The sequence below is a fragment of the Polyodon spathula genome, chromosome 7 (assembly GCF_017654505.1).
Source record: "Polyodon spathula isolate WHYD16114869_AA chromosome 7, ASM1765450v1, whole genome shotgun sequence".
Lineage (NCBI taxonomy): Eukaryota > Metazoa > Chordata > Actinopteri > Acipenseriformes > Polyodontidae > Polyodon > Polyodon spathula.
The window spans coordinates 10,052,652-10,074,432 of NC_054540.1; the positions used below are offsets into that span (position 1 = coordinate 10,052,652).

At 36.8% G+C, this 21,781-nt stretch overlaps 1 protein-coding gene across 2 annotated transcripts in view; it reads right to left on the reverse strand.

Moving 5' to 3' along the window:
- LOC121318132 (PDZ domain-containing RING finger protein 4-like) overlaps positions 1 to 21,781 on the reverse strand; it is a 111,768-nt gene that overhangs the window by 31,376 nt on the left and 58,611 nt on the right. The window contains exon 1 of one of the 2 annotated variants that reach the window (XM_041254459.1): positions 5,201 to 5,440. The exons of the other annotated variant lie outside the window; for it this stretch is intronic. Within the exon in view, the coding sequence (XP_041110393.1) occupies positions 5,201 to 5,269 (69 nt within the window). The 5' untranslated portion in view covers positions 5,270 to 5,440. Of the gene's footprint in view, positions 1 to 5,200; positions 5,441 to 21,781 lie in introns of those variants that run through there. 2 annotated transcript variants of the gene reach the window in all.

The window sequence follows — 21,781 nt, forward strand, 5'->3', positions numbered from 1 at the left end:
GATAACCTTGAAATTTACAATCAATTCACTAGCAGCTAATGAAGTGGAACTAAGATCACGCACACACTATTGCCGATCTGTAAGATAGACATTAGCACTTTGCCCATCTCAGCTGTGCACAGAAGAAAAGGGTGATTTTTCAACACAAGTAGTCAATTTTAATTGCACAAGAACCCCTTTTTTAAATAATGATGATTTAATGAGCATTCACTCTGCCTTCCTGAATACAGCTAATCGGCTGAGTTGCACAAAGCTACAGAAAAAGAGTCTCGCATATAATTTCAGCAGAATTAGTCACCCATTTTTATTCACAAGGGTGCATGTAGATTGTCAAGATGCATCAAGCTGTTACTAAGAACTTCACAGTGAATGTGTTACAATGCATTGATTATCGGAAGAGTAGTGCTGATAATTTCCTGACGGACTGTTGTAAAATATATTAAATTGGTTATTCCTAGTAAAAGTTTTTAAGAAATAATAATTACCTGAAATTAGTGATTGTCAGTGGCATACTTGATCGTTTACTTGTAGTGTCACAGTGCAGCAGTCAAAAAGGGTTGCCTTCCTTTTACATTTTGCTCCCTATGCAACTTCCTCATGCAAATGTCTAACAGTAAAAGGAAGGGACCATACTGAAACTGCAGCACCCAACACAAGCTGGTAAGCTTGCAAGGACTGTATACAGTGAGCTAATTTGATGAAAAGTGAAGTTAAAATTGAAACAAACATGCAAACGTTGTTTTTAAAGGATTATGTTTTAATATAAAAGGCTATAGCCCTTAAGCATCTAAAAGGATTAACAGGATACACACACACGCACACACACACACACACACACACACACACACACACACACACACACACACACACACACACACACACACACACACACAGTCATTATTCTTTGTTGGCGTTGTGGTGAGAATTTGTCACCGTATGAAAGCCCTGTATCAATAGTATTTGTGGCTCATGCAGTGGCTGTTGGCTAACCTACTTTATTAACTGGCAGACAATCATAACAGTAGAACTAACAGTAAAAAGGGAGGCACTCTCTAATATTAAAAAGGAGGATTGAATACTGTAGAAAAATTCATTTTGAACAGCTCCCACGGGCAAGTCATAGGGGCAAAGGGGATTGTCTTTGCAGCAGAAAAGGTCAGCAATACATTTCTTGGGACAGAAAATTGTAGAACTAGAAAAGGTCAATTCATCAACTACCTCCTAAATCCTCAACTTCCAACCTGCTAAAGATGTAATATAGCCGATAAGAGCTATAGATCTCAGTACAATCACTATTCACACTTATTGCCTTTTCAGAGAAATGCGGCTTCCTTGTTATGTGTGAAATCAACCAGAAAAGCCAAGGGACATTATTATTATTATTATTATTATTATTATTATTATTATTATTATTATTATTATTGGTTGGGTCTGGTACTGCAGTGTCTAAATCAACTTAATATAGTTCATGCAACCTAATATGGGGAAAATGAAATCAGCATTTCAGTTAAAAATATCAGCAGTATTTTCTTGGGCTAGAAAACTGTAACTGTGGAAAAAGATTGAGTCATCAAATACCCCTTACATCCTATACCTCTAGACTGACTCATATGAAACTGACTAGCTGTAAAGGTGTAGAGTAAATGCAGAGATTAAACCTCAACACCCACTCCTATTTATTGTCAGTACATTACAATGCAGCACTGTGAAAGAGTGTGACCCTGATTAAAAAAGAAACAAAGTACTTTTTGAGCAGAATCATCATAATGCAAGAGACTGAGCAATATGCACTCAGATATACAGTACACAGTAAATTTGCTATCATCCTCCAGTCTCAGAAATAGGTCCACAGCCTATGTTATATTTCAGCGTAATCCTGCTGGTGGACACAAAATCAATCAAACAACACATTTTTCTTTTTCTTTGTTCTTTCCTATCCATTTTAATGGGTGAAGAACATCATTCACAAAAATGTAATGGGACAAGAAGATGGATGAGTACATTTGTAACTAACAGTCATGAGATAGAAAAGCTTCTGATGAGGTGACACAGCCAGCTGAAGGTTCAACAACAAAGATTGGGCAATATGACATTCTGAGATGCACAAGAATATGTACAAATGGTTCTAAACAAGTTAATAACCCCAGTAACACTGCAGTGCCATCATTTGATTTTTTCCACAAAGCAATATAAGGATACTGATTGGGTCAAAATCACTAAAAAGAAAAGGCAGCATTGTCCCAAGGCAATATTTATCCTAAAAGTCAACTGTTACAAATAACATATTTACTTCAGAGAATCAATGACTCCCCCCCAATCAGTCAATTACGTCAGTCTTACAATATTTTGGGTAAATTGTGCTGTTTTTTTTTTTCTTCAAACAGACAGAACCAGCCACACAGACAGCACATTACAGTACTTCTGCTTGTCAGTGTTGATGATAAAGGGAATTATTTGAAGCTGACAGTCTGCCCCAAAATGGGACTGTCAACAATACACTGCTGGTTATGTCAAGAGTTTACAGTGATGTTAAGACATGGCACAGTTCAGGAATTCGTTTAATAAACTCTGCACCCATTTGGGATACAATGTACTTTATAGTAGGAGGAAGATTAGATTTATATAGATTATACACATTAAAAACACAAGCTGGAAACTGTCCATACGTCTAAAGCTAATGGAAGTACCAAAACACACAAGTTCTACATCTTTGACAACACAGAGGCATTGTTAGGGCACGTTCTCCAAAGTTAAGAAATGTCATTGAGTAAATCACACTATAACCGGTTAGAAACATTTACACAGAATTATTAAGACTTACTTTATATTCCTTGTCCTACTATTTAATACTTCCAAGGGGGGGGGGGGGGGGGACACGACCACTGAGTGTGTTGTTATTCAAGTTTTAGAGCCAATTTAATATGCTTAAGGGTCCAACACTAATACTCAATGGCTTGCCACTAAGAATTTATTTCTACCATGAGAATACTACTACACCTTCCTCCTTGGAGAATTGACACATATCTGACATTTGACCCACCATTGTGTAAAACAAAAAAAGGCACATTTCTGTCCTGAATAACTACTTGTCCAAACAATATCACCAAAGTTATAAATCCTTCACTGGGTACAGAGGTCAGGCATGCAGGAATTGTGTCAAAATTGATCCTCAGTGTGAAAAAAAAAGAAACCTACATACTGTTTGGATGACCATGTCATGTTTTTTTTCTTCTGGTGTACCGCTACACTGACTATCATTCTGTGTGACTTGAGCCGGTCGCTAATTTACATGAAATTCAGCACATGCAATCCTAATAATACTCTAATCTGGGAATTACAAGACCATAACATTGAAAAAAAAAGAGAGTGGTAAATAGAGTGCTAATGTTTGAGCAGGCTCCTTTCATTTCATTATATCAGATCCAGCCACTCACGCTTACAAATACAACTTAGAAATGCAAACAGGGAGGTTCCCGTCTTCTGATAGCAGCTTCTTCTAACTGCTTTGTACGATACTGTAGTGCTGCCCCTGATCAAACATGTACATTGTCACTGGCACTTCCAGGCTAGGGTGTACATAAACCTGTGAGAGAAACCACTCGTTCTCAGGCTGCTCCTTATGTCAGAAGTCACATTGTTGTTTTCTCTTGATACTGTACCTTATCTCTGCCTTTACCCTAAAAAATAATGGGATGTAGTGTTGGATGCTGATGCTACATTACTTCACTGGAACATTTGAAAGATTCTGTCAGGGATTAAAAACGTTATCTGGCAAATTCCAGGAGTAGAAAGTGTAAGCAGCAGCTATTTCACAAGCTTCTTAACTCTACAACCATAACATACTGTAGAAACGCACTTAATAATAATGCTTCAGAATCTAGAGCAGTAGGTTTCCTCTAATGAATAAGAGAACCAAGAAAATTGTGCATGCAGTTTTTTCTTTGTTTAATAAGCCCCCTATTACCACTTGTCCAACAGCATTTGACGCTAGAGCTAGAGCAAATTAAGGTGCAGTTTGGGCTTTTGAATGTTGTGTTAAGTTGTTATACAGTACCTAATACATTATTTTATAATTTAATCACATGAATATAAAAGGCAATGAACACTTTTATATGTTAAAATCACTACAAAGTGGACCTGGAGACCGGCTATGCAGAAGTGCTCCAACAGTGCCCTGAGTAATGAGAGTGATCATTGGACAGGTATCTGTTAATTTCATATAATTTCACTCTAAGCATCTTCTTAGTTTACAGTCGATAAAATTACTCAAAAAAAGCATTGCCACTGGAGATAATTAACAATGTTAATCTTCTTTTTCCTCTCTGTGGCGATAAAAGAGACACTTTACATTTAATTAATGCACAGAATCATTTTATAAAATAGCTAATGAGCCTGTGATCACATTACCATGAAAATGTTCATTAACGCAGCTTTGGGAAGACGCCGTTTCATGTGTAGTGAATCTACTTGGTAATTAGCCCGCTGTGAAATGAATCGTGTTTGAGGAACTCTAAAGGACGCAAGGGGCACTTAGCTTTTGCTGTGCCAGCAGACCACCAGCAATGGACAAAGTGTTTTGATCATGAATACTGTCATAGAATGTATTCACAGCGTACAATTTCCAATATAGGCATACTGCTGTTGCATTCAGAATACTGTTTCCCAACTTGAAAACTAAGTAGTAGAGAAACACAAGCAACTACACTGTTTTGTTTCCCATCACAAAACACCACTTTACCCTGCTTAATGTGAAACAATGAATGATACAAATCATATCTATGTTTTCATTCTTATTAACAAACAAGTCTGTGATCTGTGAAGAAGCCAAAGGAAGAACACTATGAAGCTTTGAATCACCTATGTCAGTATAATAATACCACACTCTTTGGAGGTTTACAACACTATTTTCATAAAATACACTAATAAATACAAAAAAAGTTTAAAATAAACAATAACTTGAAGAAAGCACTCAGGGACTGAAACCAGCGAACAAGACACTGCACTAACCACAAAAGCAATTTCATCCAGCAAACAATGTTTGAGAAGTGTGAAGCCCCGGGAAACTCCACAAGTCAGCTAAAACTATTTGGACATCTACTGACCTGTGAAACAGCCATTATCTTGTTCTTTTAAAAAAAAAAACTAAAAATCCTAAGAGGCAGCTAAACATTGTCAACAATTTCACCAAGAGCACACTTACCTGAGCTATTTCATAGAGCAGTTTGTAGTGTTCTTCTTTTTTCTGTAAAGAGCACAGATTGCAGCCCATTATAGTGAACGGAGAACAGCAAGGCTTCTGATTTCCCCTGCAACTGATAGGCAATTGAACCGACAGGGAATCACCCTCCAGACTTGACTACTGTTTCTCATCAGTCACTCTGGCACAGGACACACACAGACACACCAGTGTTAGCTGGCCCAGTGTACAGCAGCACGCTCCTCTTTTTCCTCTCGGTATCACACACAGTTTTGACTCAGTTCATGGTAACACTCCCCTTGTCTCAGCTTGAATGCACATGACTACACAGATTCCAACTCATGAATAATAATAAGGGGCTCATTGATTATTCATGACACAGGGTGTTAGCAGGGAGGGGTATCATAGCTCCCTCTGATACCAGCTCAGTATTCACTAATTAAGGATCCTTCCACTGCTAAACAATGCACACTCCTTTGTGTTAGTGACACCTTTGCTTTTATTGCGGAGTACTGATATTGAACTGCCATTTCAAATAATAACTGGGTAAAATTCACAGCTTATCCATGCTATGTTTTTTGGAAAGGGGAAATTATTCCATATTAGAAACAGGGTCTGTGCAGAGGCAGTGAAATGGGATTTCATCACACATAAAGCTGGTTTGATTGCCATCTTTTGAGGATTACAGCAACTGAAAAATGTAGAAAGCTCAAATTTGTATTAACAAAATAAGCACATGCCAAATAAAGTTAGGCTTTTTGAAATGCAGGGAAGTGACTGTAAACCAATTAAATGAAAAATGTATAATTTAATGGAATCAAGCTAAATATATATATATATATATATATATATATATATATATATATATATATATAGGAGAGAGAGAGAGAGAGAGAGAGAGAGAGAGAGAGAGAGAGAGAGAGAGAGAGAGAGAGAGAGAGAGAGAAAATGTGTTGGTCTTTTGTATAATTAATTTTATTGTTTTAATCTCAAATTAAAAAAGGGGGAATTAAAAATTCAAATATTAGGGGGAAAAAAGAAAATGCAACCCGCTTTTCACAGTGGATGTTTGTTTTTGTCTTTTGTCAGCCAATTTTGATGTGCTAACAAATCTATTTTTCAGGACTTAGGCCAATAGCGTCTCTCAAGGCATAGTTTTTATAATTTGTTGAGTGGAACTTTACTATATTCTTCGTTTATGATAATAGGAAGTGAAGCTAACGAGTACTCTTTTAACAAACTGGCTTTCCGTATATAGCACAGGGAGTTGTGAGTAAATCGACAGTCATCAGCTGGCTATCAGCCCTCTCCCCTGGGATACAATAATCTGATTTTCTGGGCCTTAATTTTACTTAACAGGCTGGAGTAGAGCCAAGTCAATACGTACATGAAACAGAATAATTACCATTAATACTGAATGTTATTAAAGATCGCTAAACTCTGGCTTTCAAGTTGCGTAGTAATACCAGGTCCTTGTAATGAAGTGCCACTTTCAACTTACAGAAAGTGAATATTTGGCAAGAGCACTGTGGCAAAGGCCATACTGGAGATATAATTGCATTTACAATTATTTATTTAAGAACTACTTAATTTTTAAAATATTATTATGATTATTAGTAGGTGGAAAATACACACACACACACACACACACACACACACACACACACACACACACACACACACACACACAAACCACTGCTCCCCCACCTGCTACACATTGCTAAAAGAAAATTAATTGTATCTAATCTACCACTTCGCCCTATAATGGACTTGTAACAGCAAACACTGCACTGCCACTGCTATTGTAGTATAGACTCTGTCCCTATAAGAAAGTTTTCACATTTTTAGCAGGGCTTCTGGTACTGTGCAGGTTCCTTATCCCAATACTATAATACAATTAATGTGAAGTAGAATCTTTAACCTGGCCATGTAAAACAACCTTCAGCAAACCTATTTATAAGTTTAATTCTAGAATATTTACCATACCTGCACCAGGTCCTGCCCACTTCAGAAATAGTGCTATAGTTCATGTTATTTACTGAACATGATAAAATCAGTCTTGGTCACAATTAACGTCAAATTAATCTGTAAGTTTTTCAAAACACGACTAACCATTCACTAAATGACAGCATCAGAAAACATATGAAAATACGCTTTCTAAAGTAATTAAAAACATACAATTCAATACACCTAATGTACAATGTATTCTAATTGTAACAGACATATCTTTGCAGAATATTATTTAGATGGTGGGGTACAGGAAGCTGACAATTCAATGTAACAACCAGATGCTGTCCTTGTTCAGTCTGATGAAACAAGAATTCATAAGTTTGGGTTGGTGTTTTCCTTAGATATTTGACCATTTATCCCATTGGATCCCAACTGGACCGAGATGTAATGATTGGGCAGGCCAAGAGTGGTTTGTGAAGTCCTTACTGTGGTCTCGAACTAGTCCCTGAGCCGTGGATAGGAACATCACCATTTTGTTAGTTACCCTCTGTGGGACAGATATAACGCTGGTTCCTTAAAATTCAGGTATGACTGTAAGTAGCCTGGCCTGATAACCGGATCAGAATATAATTGGGTGCCACATCACCCTATAACACTGGATGAATGGTCTAACCAACACCTCTGGGGGCATTCCAAGTTATTGATTGTCTCCTTGGTGTTTTACATTATACATGGGGAGATGTCCCTACAACTTATTTTATGCTTATTATGGGTTAACAGTGCATACAAAAGCAGAAAAATGGTTATTCCATTATATTTACATTCAAATTATTTGAAACATTTCTAATGTTCATTAGTTATCTCTTTTGTAAAGGCAGTGGTACATAGGCTTTAGGATAACTAACGGGTTTTATCGAGTTAATGAAGATATATTCCCCTCTCCCTAACTCCCTTGTGGCATTGACATGTTGGGATTAATTTGACCTTCCTGACAGGATACAGGCAGTATTAAACTTTTGCTTCAAATTAAACACAATCCCCATGGTCCAATGTGGACAGTCATTTTAAAAGGAAGATCATTTCTACAGCTATTACTATATAGTGTAAATATTAAAGAAATACATGTAGTGCTCAGTCAGTGGAACTTATTAAAATGATACTTGAATTCATGGCTGCATGGTTGTGCATCTTTGCTGTCCTAGTTTGCCCAATTTGTTTCTCTCCCAAACAAGAACAGTGATTCTGAAGTAATTCATCAAGAGGCTACCCTTTGCCTGTTTGAACTGGACAGGTCTTTCCTTATGCTTCTGCATTTACTTAATGGGCAAAGGGAGCAAGGCCATGGGAACGTGATTTATTTTATGCTGAAGGGGCCATTCCAGGATTTCTGAATTCAATTTCTACAAAAATGATATTTGGACGCACCTACACCTGCACTGCTAATCTTGGTTCACTGGAGTGTGAAATTCAAAAATAGAACAAAGCATAAAATGATGATGCCTTTAAAACAACAAAAACATGTTTTTTTTTTTTTTTTCTGAAGGGCAAACTTGATCGGGAAATACAGAAATGACCGAGCAGAAACTGAATCAAGAAAGTTTTTTTTAAAAACATATTTGTATTTGAAGAAACAATTTCATAATTTCTAGAATGACACTGACACATTACAGCAGGCGGTATACAAATCCTTTTCAATTAGTGTTTATCACAGGTGTGTGGGGTACTGTGTCTGACCCTTTATGTCTACCTTATAATATTTTTGCATTATCTCTGATTGAAGTTAGAGAGGTTTTCGATTTGCAAGATTATGACATAGAATGTAAAAAAATAAATAAATAAATAAACCAATAAACCTCCCTTGGTAAAATGTAATTTCTGAGTTATTAATAAAAAGCAGTCAGATTTATACAATTATATATATAAAAAAAATGTAGAGTAAAACAATTACATGATTGAATTAAATTTGAACTACACAGACAGATTCTGATTCTGCAATGTTTCCCAGTTATCTGCATATACCAAACTGAAGTATAAAATATAAGCAAAAAACTAAAAAGTTTATTCAGCAGAATTAAATTGCCAGTGTAAATATAGCTAGAGCTAATTGGCGTTGCACCTTGGTTAGTATTCCTTTAAATAATAACCCAATCCAAGTGTGACTGATACCTGATGTTTAGTGTAAGTTAATACTGTAGGTCGTGCATCTCATTGTTTGAGATCTCTGTTGAAGAAACTGACAGACAATGTGTTATTTTTTTATAACAAAAACAGATCTTGAACTCAGAACAGCTGTTAATTTGATTATTTTTTATTTATAATTGTGCTGTATGTTCTATGCACGGGGCTAACTGTACACAACTAGAAACAAAAACTTCTGAGGCATTAATTGAGGCCAATTTCACAAACCACTTTTAGAAAGAACCAGTCCATTAAACCCAGTTTTACTGTACAGTAGAAAATAAAAGTGAAAGAAAACAGTTATCTTCAATTTCTGCAAAATCTATGCAGCTCTGTCTTGAAGCATTGTTTTGTGAAACAGGGAGATAGAGGCTGCTACAGTAAGTGCCTAAAAGTGCTTTGTGACACAGGCCTCTACTTGCTTGTTAATAGTTATGTTACAGTAAGTGTAGTTGGAAAAATAAAAACTGTTAAGGCTGTGGTAAAGCGAAGGTGGTCCAAGATTAGTGCTAAATGAAGGGTCTATAAATCCAATGTGTGTTTTTTTTTTAACTTCACTTATACTAATGTTACTTGTAAGGTCTAGTTTTTGCTGCAATATAGTTTTAAAATAAAAGTGTGTTGGAAAAAATATATTGAGGATCTGCAGCAACAGCTGTAATATATGTTGTTTTCACTGATGATTTCTCCTGTCTGATATCTGACAAGAGGCCACCTGAGTTACCTTGGTGCAGGAAGTACCTTGTTTGTTCTGCTTTTCCTGCATAGACATTCAACAAAAACAGAGAGTTTGAGAGTTTTTTTTTATCATTATAATATTCATTTTTTGAATATTATTATTACAAAATGTAAAAACAACAACAACACGCATAAAACAAATAAGATTACATTGTATGTGTTGAATTCGCATGGAATCAAACACAAGAGTGAATTTGTAATCCCAGACAGGGCAATGCATACATACAACATTGTGCCCCGCAAACCACAATGACCACTGTTTTCTTGCTTGAGGCAATACCAGTTCTATGCCTCATTGAATCAACCTCCACCAATGCAACAGTCTGACCCCAACACAACCCCAAGCAGCAGATAATCCCGCTGGCTGGTTATGCAGTTTACAAAGCAGCGCTGACACGGCTCTCCCTCTGTTATTCTCTCTATGCACAACAGGGGCGCCACATTGAAACAGCACTGGCAATTTAATCCCATTACCTTGATTTAATATTTATCTAGGCTATCAAATGTTTTACATAACAGAAAACAAAAGAAAGAAAAAACGAGAGTATGTACAGTGCACTCTGACATCATGTTTATTGTATTAAATGAATTGCAGGATTGGGTATTTAGATTGAAGGAGCTCATTCTTTATTGCATTCCTTTTTTCCTGTCCTTAAGGTGAGAATGTCAATTGCCAGTGGAAAGTAATTGAATACTCTCATTAACCACATCTCTCATTACAGTTCACCCCAACTTTACTAAACATAAATATTAAGAATATCAGTACATTTTAAATAACTTTAATATGCAAGCATATTGCAGAAGGATTATAGGCACCTTGTTTAAAATGGAAAGCTACATGAGGTACCAAGCTCAGCTTATATTATATCCCCTCTTGTAGTATCAAAACCACAAAAATTAAATTAATAGTAACTTGAAACCTGAACTGTACAGTATATCCTCAAAGGTGGCTTTTCACCTCACTTTGGTTGACACAGCAAGCCTAATACAAATGTTATGTGTAGCAACTGCATTAGCTATAATACTTCTTACATTTGGATTTCCCCCCACATGGTATACTAGTTAATTAAATATGGGGAAACAAATCCCTTTCCATAAGCTGCTTCACTAGAATTATAAAAGGTGCTGAATCATGAAAATCCATCACTTCTCATAGGCCACAATATAAAACAACAGGTTTAAGCTGTCGCCCCTTCTTCATCAGTGCAGTAAGACAGCAGGAGCTAGCGCTACAGAGGACTCATGCTACAATATTCAAACAGCATTCAGATTTGTTTTTGTTTTGTCAAATCTACTAAAAGGTACAGTAATTTTGAACACAACATTTTGAAGCCGAATATTAAATGCTGGATTATTTCAAGCATCATGCATTTTTTCAATTAATAATATGACAACTACATTTAAATACATTTTCATCATTTAGAAAACCCTGTCACGCAAGAAAAGGTTACTATGTGTATCCATACATTATCAAAATCTGCTAAACAGGGTCCCCGAGTGGCTCACCTGGTAGAAGCGCAGCTGCGTGGTGTGCAGAGTGAGTCATACAGCGCAGGTTCGAGTGCTGGCTGTGTGAAGTAGGCCGGTCTTCGCTGGGGAGCATTGGCTCTGGCGCTCCCGTGGGTTAGGGAGGTAAAATCGGCAGGGACTGTAACCCTGCTGGGCAGGAACCCAGTGAGAGCAGACACCTGCAGGGCTGGCCTTTGTCCTCCAGAGGTCGGTAGCTCACCGACATCCACTATCGAGTTCCTGAGTGAAAAAGGAAGCTGGCTTGGGCGTGGGATCGGAGGACGCCCACTGAATCTTAGGGTCTCCTGAGCCATGTGGGGAATTGCTGCAGTGAGGGCAAAAGCAATTGGGCATTCCAAATTGGGAGAAAATCAGGGGAGAAAAACATATTGATACATAATAAATAAAATAAATAAATAAATAATAATAATAAAAAAAATCTGCTAAACAGTAAACAGTCTCCAAAACCTCCAGTCAACTTGTGAAGTTCTTCATTTAAAAACTAATGTGTTTGGTTGTTTATCCAATTGAATTGATTACAATGCTTTTCCGGGATCAAATTCCATGTTTTGGAACCAAAGCGTATATCTAGTGGAAAACCAGACAGATCCTGGGAAGTGTAAAACTAATTCTGAAACTAGTTGTTTCCAGCCTCATCTCAAAACTATATTTTTACATACTAGTACATTATTCAAATAAACAGTAATAATAATAATAATAATAATAATAATAATAATAATAATAATAATAATAATAATAATAATAATAATAATAATAATAATAATAATGAGTACTCCAATCTATGGAGGCATCACATTTCAAAGGAGTTTAAAAATATTGTTTAAGATGGTTCTACGTGATATGCATTCATTTCCCACAGAACATGGAATGCATTATAAAGCATTCTCTGTTTTGGATCCATCCATATCCACAGTAAAATCTCAGTTTGCAACTAATTAACCTTGTTTTGGTTACCTTACGTAAAATGGGGGGGGGGCGTTTGGTTGCGATGTCAGCTATCTAAGAGATGCACCAGCCTGTTTAAGGCCAACCCTACCCAATATCCCGCCACACTACAGACTGGAGCCTATAACAGTTTTGTTATTGTACAGTTACATAAAAAGATTACAGCACACCGAGCCACAAGCCTAGCACTGAATAGTGCCATCTAACCTGAAACCCTCAACCAGCAATTCTCTGATGTGTCGGATGAACTCAGGAGGCCTAAATAAAGCATCACCGTCAAAACTCTATTCTGAGGTGCCCCTCTTTTGTTCAAACTTCCTGGAGGAAATTAGCATAGCAAATCCCAGCTTTATTTTTCTTCAAAAGTATTAAAAAGGATCCTTAATCTGAGATCTGATCACAAAAAAAGACAAGGAAGAGAACATGTGGACTTGCAAGGGGAGATTTGTCACACATCACAGAGTTTTGCGATTTGATCTCTCTTTTTTTAGATGTTTGTCTGCTGGGTTCTTGGTTACAGTTGGAAGCATTTCCTTCTCAGCTGCTCAATGGCACCTTCACTTTTAGTAGATAATGCAGCTTCCATTGTTTCTTCCTAACACCCACTATGGTTTCACTGGGCCCCTGCTAACGCACACATTAAAATGTTTCTGCTGCAGAACTACGGTATGCCTGATGTTAATCAATACAATTTCATTCATTACGGAAAAGTGGGACTCACTAATGTGAAACATGATTCTTAAAATACACTCCAACTTGTTTTCATGAAATACAAGTATTTGCACTGCTTGGAATAAAAAAATATACATAAAAAATGACAGTGGTTTCCACTGAAAAAGGAAAAGAAGAAATGTGTGCAATTAGGTTGCACACCAGTGATGTTAAATTATTTGCTTAAAAGGTAATGTGCATTAGTGAAAAATACTAAATTGGCTCACATCATTTACGCCTAGTTTCCTATATTGCAAGCTATAGTAATATACAGAAGTTAAACCTTTAATGAGGCACCTATGTCAGCGTGTTGATAACCTTTTATCTCCTCAGTTATACAGACAAGAAAGCCAGGCATGTTTTAACTGTAATATTTGATTTCCTTCCACCATGATTTTGGTCAGCTTGGTTTCTTGAATGGGTTTTCATGTTCTTTCATGTTTAATGCAGGCACTGGGCTTTCTGATATTGGAGTATCGCAGGTGATACGAAAATCCTTACAAAATAATCCGATCACGAGGGACTGAATCTGTCAGCATTCATATTGTCAAAACAAACGGCAGTCAGCTTGACATATGCAGCATAAACTTTACATGATAGACCACCTCCATTCCATACACTGTAACTTGATGCTAAGGTTGCTATGGAGAGCATCCTGCTTCAGCAGGAGTGCAGAGATGTATAGAAAATGGCTCCTCGGGAAATGTAGGGCCTGAAAAAACATTATAATACCACTACTGTCACTTAAACAGCATTTCAGGACGTAAGGCAACTCATAAAAATCCTCAAATAAAGCTTTGACAGAAACTTTCTACTGTGGGACTGTCAATACAGGGCTGTTGTTGTGCCAAGGTGTCAGACTCTCACTTTCTGGTACGAGAGCTGTGTGGGCTGTATGTTGTATTGATGGGTACAAGGAGAGACAGACAGCGAGTGACACACGTTTAACTGATTTTAGTCTGTTATCCTGCTGCTGGCAGAGTGGCAGTCAATAAGTCAATACCCTCCAGATTGTAAGTCAGTTTTGTTACATCTTACAACTTAAAACAGATCTATAGGACAATCTGTACAGATGGCAACACACTGTGGTCCCCTAAAAGTAAAAAAAAAAAAAAAAAAAAAGTGTTTATGTAATGTGTGCAGATACAAGCATAAAGCTGTTCTACTAAAAATACCCAACAACTTACTGAAAATCGAAGCCTCCTCAAACTCCTCCAAGTAGTAACTACTGTATGGTACGTAGTAAGAACCTGTTAACCCTTATTACGACTTCAAACACAAGGTGGCAATTATAAGGTAGTGTACTTATACAAATGCCTAGTCAGGGCTTCATGTTCAGTTAGTACTTCTTTATAACTAATGTAAGTATTGACAACTTGTAAATAAGTATTTCACAAAAAAAGCATTTGAAAACATCAAGAATAAATCATTAAATCACCAGAAGAATGCAACCAAAATTAAATTAAGAAAATTGAATCACTCAGTGCTTTCAAGTTAAACACTGAAACAATATTGCTTGTTTGAGAAGGAGTACACGCCCATGACACTGTATCCAGTTTTACCTTAGGTTAGAGGGCAAAAGGGGTCAAATGTCCCTTCTGTTTCATACGTTAATGTATCACCTTACAGACCTTTGATAACTTGTCCCCCTCAAACCCCCTTTTTGAAGCCTATTGCAAAGTGGATGACTCAGGGACATGGCTAAGTATATATATAAAAAAAATGTTATGGTTTAGTTAGGTACCAGTATAATGTTTAAAACAAGTCACAATAAAAAAAAAATAAAAAAAAAATCCTCCAGCGGTAGCCTAATAACAAGCATTACTTTGTTTTCCAAATAACTCCTGAAAAACGATTTGCGTTTTATTGAACAATGTTTAAAATATAACTAATGCTACCGCGCAATACTTTATGACCTGACATCAAGAATATGCCGTAAAAGCGTCTTAATTTTTTTATTTACGTGGGCCCTTATGAAGCTGAGAAGTTACAAAAAACAAACGGTATGTTTACAATCATAAAATTAACATTGCTGTCTCAGTTACTACACAATCTCTCTTAAAATATCTTTCTTTTGATCGTTACAGCTGTACATATAATGCATATTATTCTGCAAATTGCCAACATTGTGTCTGCCCTTCTCAGAGGACAGTCATTGATTTTCTAGTTATTATGAACATGAAATTATTGAATGACAAATGATAGAGTGTTAGGTTCTACAAGCATTTTCCCAAATGGGTTATCTAGCCTAAGTTGTCATAGCAACCATGCTGTTTGACAGAGCTTATGACAAAGAACTCTTTGCCCAGATTCGGCAGCAAAATAGCTCGCCTCTGCTCGCAGTGCATCCATGTAAATAACATAAAAAACATTGTGCTGGCTCTACAGAAAAGAAAATGTGTTTATTCAAATTGAAGTCTACTAAACCAGTACTGATGCAAGGATGACAAAGACCTGGATTTGTGTGTCAATGTTTTGCAATCTGTACCCTATACACATGTATGCAATAAGGTTGGGGAAAAGTGAGTATTGCATTTCATTGCTTTCTAGTTTGTTCAAAAAAAGGTACCTGTCCAAGCATTTTAGCATACTGTAAAAGTGAAATAGGATACTGGCAAATATGACATCAAAGCATTTGTTTGTGTCAATTATATTTTCTGCTGCAAAATTCAACCATCGTTTTTCATCAAAACCGTTACAAACCAACTAAAAATTAAATTGTCTTATGAACTTGAGTGAGAAAGGCAAGTATTATAGGTATAGCAGAGCTCTGTAATGTGACCAAATCAGTGATAGCCAATGGGGAGAGATTTTGATAGTTAAGTATCTGTAATTTCAACATGGCTTCTACGGAACAAGCCAAAAATACAAGAAATGGAGAGGTTGATAACAGAGCAAAACGCTTAAAAATAAAAGGAAACTTGAGATAGGGGCCTATTAACTGCCATGGATACAGGACATTTTACTTTAAATTAGAAGCTATGTTGATGACATCATTTTGTTCTTAAAGTTCAATATCCTGGTCATCGATATTTAAAATTGAATCTCGGGTCAGAAGTTTATTACCAACAAGTAATGATGTGGTATTTGTACAGGAAAATACATATAACACTTCCACAAATCCTTTCTAATATAATAAGATCCGGTACGAGGTCACTAAAGGCCTAGGTGCTTACCACAATATGTCTTTTGTCCAGTCAAATAAACAGCCATATCAACCAATACATTGCTAATCAAATGTTCCAATAAGCAGTCTTCAAAAGCTAAACTCAACGCACCTGATCACAGCAAACTAGGTCACCCTGTGTTCCAACCCTATGGCCATCGATAAACAATAAAAATCAAATATCCTAAGTGTGAATTTCACTCAGACCACCTTTAATGCCGTTCCATTCCAGGGTATTAGGTCACTGCAGGTCAATATATTTTCTAAGATGCCTTTCCCTGCCATGGAAGGCCATACTGTACTATTTTCCAAGACAATGTTAATTCACAGAAGATAAATTAATAGCCCTGACAGTGGCCCATGGGGAATGGAGGTTCCGCATCACAGCGCTCAACTGATTAAACCAAAGGGGAACAACATTCACAAATCAACCTTTGATACTCAGTTACAGGTAACAGTATCTGCAAGTGACACTGCAACGCGATGCTCCCTATGGAATCTCCAGTGACTGGCGACTTCACATAGGTATGACACAAACCTGCACTCCCCGGACTGTGTGACTCACCCTGCACACCACGTGGCTGTGCTTTTACCAGGTGAGCCACTCAGTGATTCCACAAGGTCTTTCTTCTCTGCAACTCACTTTGCTCAGAGAGGCATGAATAATTATGAGGTATTACCACTCTCACTTACATTTTGATTTGAAAGAAAAAAACATCAAAAGATTTTATGGATGTGACTAGAATGAGAGAAATACTTCTTCCCTTCAACTCAACAAAGCTCTATAAATATCTCCCAGATATTAAAATAGAAGTTTGGGGACTTGGGTTTAGCTGCACACTGGCTAGCATCTGAAATGCAAATCACATTTAAGATTTTATTGGTGATTATTCCATATGTTTTTACTGTTTTTGTGAAGAAAGTGTGTGTTTTTCGGTGAAGGGGATCCCAAATCAAATACATGAAAGTAAAGGAAATAAACACAACTGGGTGGCATTAGAAACACAGAAGTCCTTTTAAATCCACCACTCACTTATTCCATGAAACATCTGCCTCTTATAATATATTCAGCTACTTTATAGATATACTATGCATCTTCATATAGATAGATTGTTTCACTTATTTTTTAAACTGAAGATAACATTCTTGTAGTTCCTACTTTCATAAAATGGAAACATTGAGTTTCTGGTATAGGGTTTTTAATGAACATTTCAGTGCAGCGGATCACATTAGGTGAACAGGGCTTTTGTAGTAATCCTCTGAAGCCCTTGAAAAAACTAGGGTGTAAACATTGAAACATGGTTTTGACTAAAAAAAAAAAAAAACTGTGCTTGCAGCAAAGTGATCTCATAGTGACCCACAGTCAGTCAGGCCATTCTTTAGCTGTTCCAGACTGTGCACAACTCACAAAACAAAACTAAACAAAACTAAAACTAAACATTTCAAAATGGTTTTGATAACAGAGATGGCATTATATGTGTGTAAATGTTTCTTTTTATTTCGATCTTCTGTGATCAGCATGAATGCCAGGGTATTATTTTGTTGAGGCAGTTTATTTTCAAGAGACCTAGAACACTTCCAATATGGTCAAAATTATAGCAGAATTATGAGCAGTTAAAAACCATAAAAGTTACATTTTTGTAGTTCCAGTGTTCTTGCTCTAAGTCAGTGCAATGCACCAAAAAAAGACGACTGATCACATCACATCTGAATTCCTCTAAAATGTAACGGCGCCTGACAAGCGTAAAGAGGTAGATTGCTTTATGGGTTTTACAGCAGTAACGACCAAACACAAATCCACCTTTTATAGTCACTTAATTACTCCTAATTACCATTATCGAGCACAATAAAAACACTCCACTTATAGCTCTGCAGCACGTTCTATAAAAAAAATACAAAAATAAAACCTGACAAAGCCATCCTCCAGTGTCTTTCTATGTCACCTGTTGTGATCCATGCATTTATTTAATAGGGTCACTTTGCTAATCACACAGAGCACTTTCCAAAGGCACGTTTTCCACATGATTGAATGCTGTCAATCTGGGATGAAAAGAAAAAAAAAGTCATTAAATGTGAGTGGTGTTAATTTAGACCAAGCAGTATGGGAAACTGGGCTAAATGATTAAACAAGAAAGATAATAAACACAATACACGGTGTAGTTCGGAATTTTCTGTTTTGAGTTTACTCAACATTTATTCAATATCGTGGCCTTGTGGTTACAATTCATCAAGCTTAGCAAATGTTTCTAATGTTAAATTAAATTACAAACAGAAGGCGGCCCTGAGGGAAGGTGTTTAACAATTCCTACCTGAGCAACAAATGCAACCAATACAGGCGTCCCCTCATAAATACAGATATTGATGTATTAAACGACAGCAAGTTGTCGTTTATGCTGTCACTGCAGACTGTGTTATTGAGCCTTTGGAAGCTGCTACTGGCAGCTGATTCCTGTATTGTCAAAATGTTTCTTTTGTGTTACTGGACTAACGTCATGGTCAGCTGAATAAAACAAACTATATATTCAATGAGGATCCAAAAATCCCCTCAAAGCTAATCCTGGTTCCTGATTATCATCCCAGTAGGAGATCAGGGTAAATGGTTGTTCACCCATCTAGAACAATTCTAGCCTGAGAAGAGAAAGGCTATTAGGCTTGTGAAATTATACCTGTGCAAGGGTTCCACCTGCATGGGGAATGGTGTGTCTTGCCTGTTTATAGAGAAATCCCTTCTGACAGCTTTTCATTCGTCAAGCACATCTCATCATGATTTATATTCTAGTATGCCCTTCATACATTCTAAACATTTCCAACATCACAGACTGACTGGCATGTGTCCCTACAACAACTCCTACCTACTGGACCTCAAAAAAGTTCAGCTTTTGATTTTAACCCCCATCCCCATACTTGAAAGCAATTAATATATGGTATGAACTACAAAGACATAATGGTTTTGTGATACCAAACCACATTATTTGTATCTTTTTGCACACTCATATTGCATGCATATGGTTCACTGCTCCTCCTGACTACTAAACACAACATTTTAGCAGTATAATGATATATTTATTTAACACTTTCCAAACCTAATGATGCATATCATAAAAGGGAAACTCTACATTTTGTAACCCCTGTTTTGTAAGCAGCACTCCAGAGTTCCAGTACACAAAGGGCTGGATTCATGCACTTCTCCAAACTTGACTCCTTGCTTCTAAATACTATGTATTTCACTAACATCCTAATGGCAATTTTTTCTTTTTTCCCGTGGCGTTTGATCAGCTGTAATTAATTGGCATTACCATAATATCACACTTTTTTTTTTTACCATGATAGTGGAACTCCTACCTTTCGCCTTCAAATAAATTGACACATGTAATACTTACAGTACAGCAAAAAAAAAGGAAATTTGTTGAAAGTCAGACCAAGACAAAACTGCCCAGACAGGGCACTAATTGTAAACTATACCACATAATTACTTTGTCTCTAAAGTTTACATATTAAAAAATAATTATGAGTTTCTTAATAAATTAAAATGCATCCGGACCAAGACAAAACTGCCAAGATAATAGTTTTTTATACATAGACAAGTAATCGTGTGGTATAGTTTTCAAGACGTTTCACATTGTTTTAGTGTTCTGTCCAGTTTTATCTTGGCCCGGCTTTCAAGCACTCCTGTTCATTGGCTTCTCTCTTGTTTGACCGGGAGCTGCACACTCTGGTGGATTTGACATTTGTACGGCTGGTCCCGGATAGGGACCCAATGCCATCAGGGCCAGAGTACAGAGTTTGCCTGGGAGCACATTGCAAAGGCCTCAGCGAGACAAAAGAGGGGTAATACCTTTGCTGCAAAGACTCTCAAGCAATGGAAAGGGTGGTGCCCAAAGTTCTCCAGCTCCTGGGAGGACCCCTACGAGGTGCGCCACCGCATCACTGATGTGGGGCACTGTTTGGATTTCTCAAAGATAGATTTAGGGACAAATATTCTTAAACCCATACAGTGTATGTCACTACTGCAGTAAGAATAACAGGCAAGCCATGCTGTCTACAACAAGGTTATACAATTCTACTCAATCAATGCTCAGGATGCACAACAGAAATCAAAAGGGTTTTTACTTCCAGTTTTAAAAGGCAATTTAGATTCAGGTTATAAAAGGTATGTTAAAAGTTTGTCGATGTGTGGCCTCCTGTGTTTTAGTGCTCTTCAGGGTGCATTACTGGGGAATGAACCAAATGAACCAGAATTGCCTCTGCTGAGTCAGTACTTCACTGCTTACTTAACTTCACTCTTAGCAATCTTTGTCTACCCTTGGCCTCACAAATCAAAGTCGGATGACCTGTCAGCTGCACAGACCCCCTCCTTAGTCCAGTGCTATGGAGGAGGAACAGTTAAAACACAAAATGAAAGTGCAGGGAAGTTGTAAAAACAATAACTCCATTAAGCTCTGACATTTCTGGTGTTATATATGCTGGCTGAGGGCCCGACCGCCAACTCCTGACTTTTAAGCATGATAGCTTTCACCCAGAAAGGTTATCCTTTTGTCCGATTTTGAGCAGACTTGGTATTTAAGAGGTGAAAAGTTGTTGTCTTTAACAAGGGGGGTCACCATTTTTGCCCTACAATGCACTGGTACACAACAGTTTTTTTTTTTCTTTTAATGTACTGGTACCTTCTTTAGTTACAAAGCTATCACCTTAAAGAGAGTATTTACATAAATAATACTGTATTAATTCTGCGTAAAATTATCTTAGGACAACATGAACAGGGCGCACTATCAGTTGTATAAATTATGGATAAATTGCTGAGACAGAAGCTTTCTGGAGACGCTGTCTCCTCCCTGTGCATTTATATTTACCATTAAATTTTGATTTACTGTGATGGTCTGTTGAAGGAACACAGATACACTGCACTCCTTAACCACTATGGGTATAAAGCCACATTGAGCATTCATTGTTCCACTTCCATGTTTACAAATTGTTCCCGGCCATTGCAAAGTTTACAGAACCCCCCCCCCCCCCCCCCCCAAAAAAAAAAAAACGACTTTACTTTTTCGTATGATTGTGTTTTAAAAACATGTATTGTATGCTTTTTTTAAACAAATACACCTTTTTATATATATATATATATATATATATATATATATATATATATATATATATATATATATATATATATATATATATATATACACACAGTATATGCTGGAATCCATGTAGCATACTGTTAAGATGATGTCTAAGACCAAGATTATTAAAATAAGTGAAATGAAATATTATTAAAAAAGAGTGAAGCTCTTCTGCAGTATGTTGGAAACAACATGAAAGAAGGGTTAAAAGGAGTACCTTTTTTTTCACTTGTTTAATATCCCATG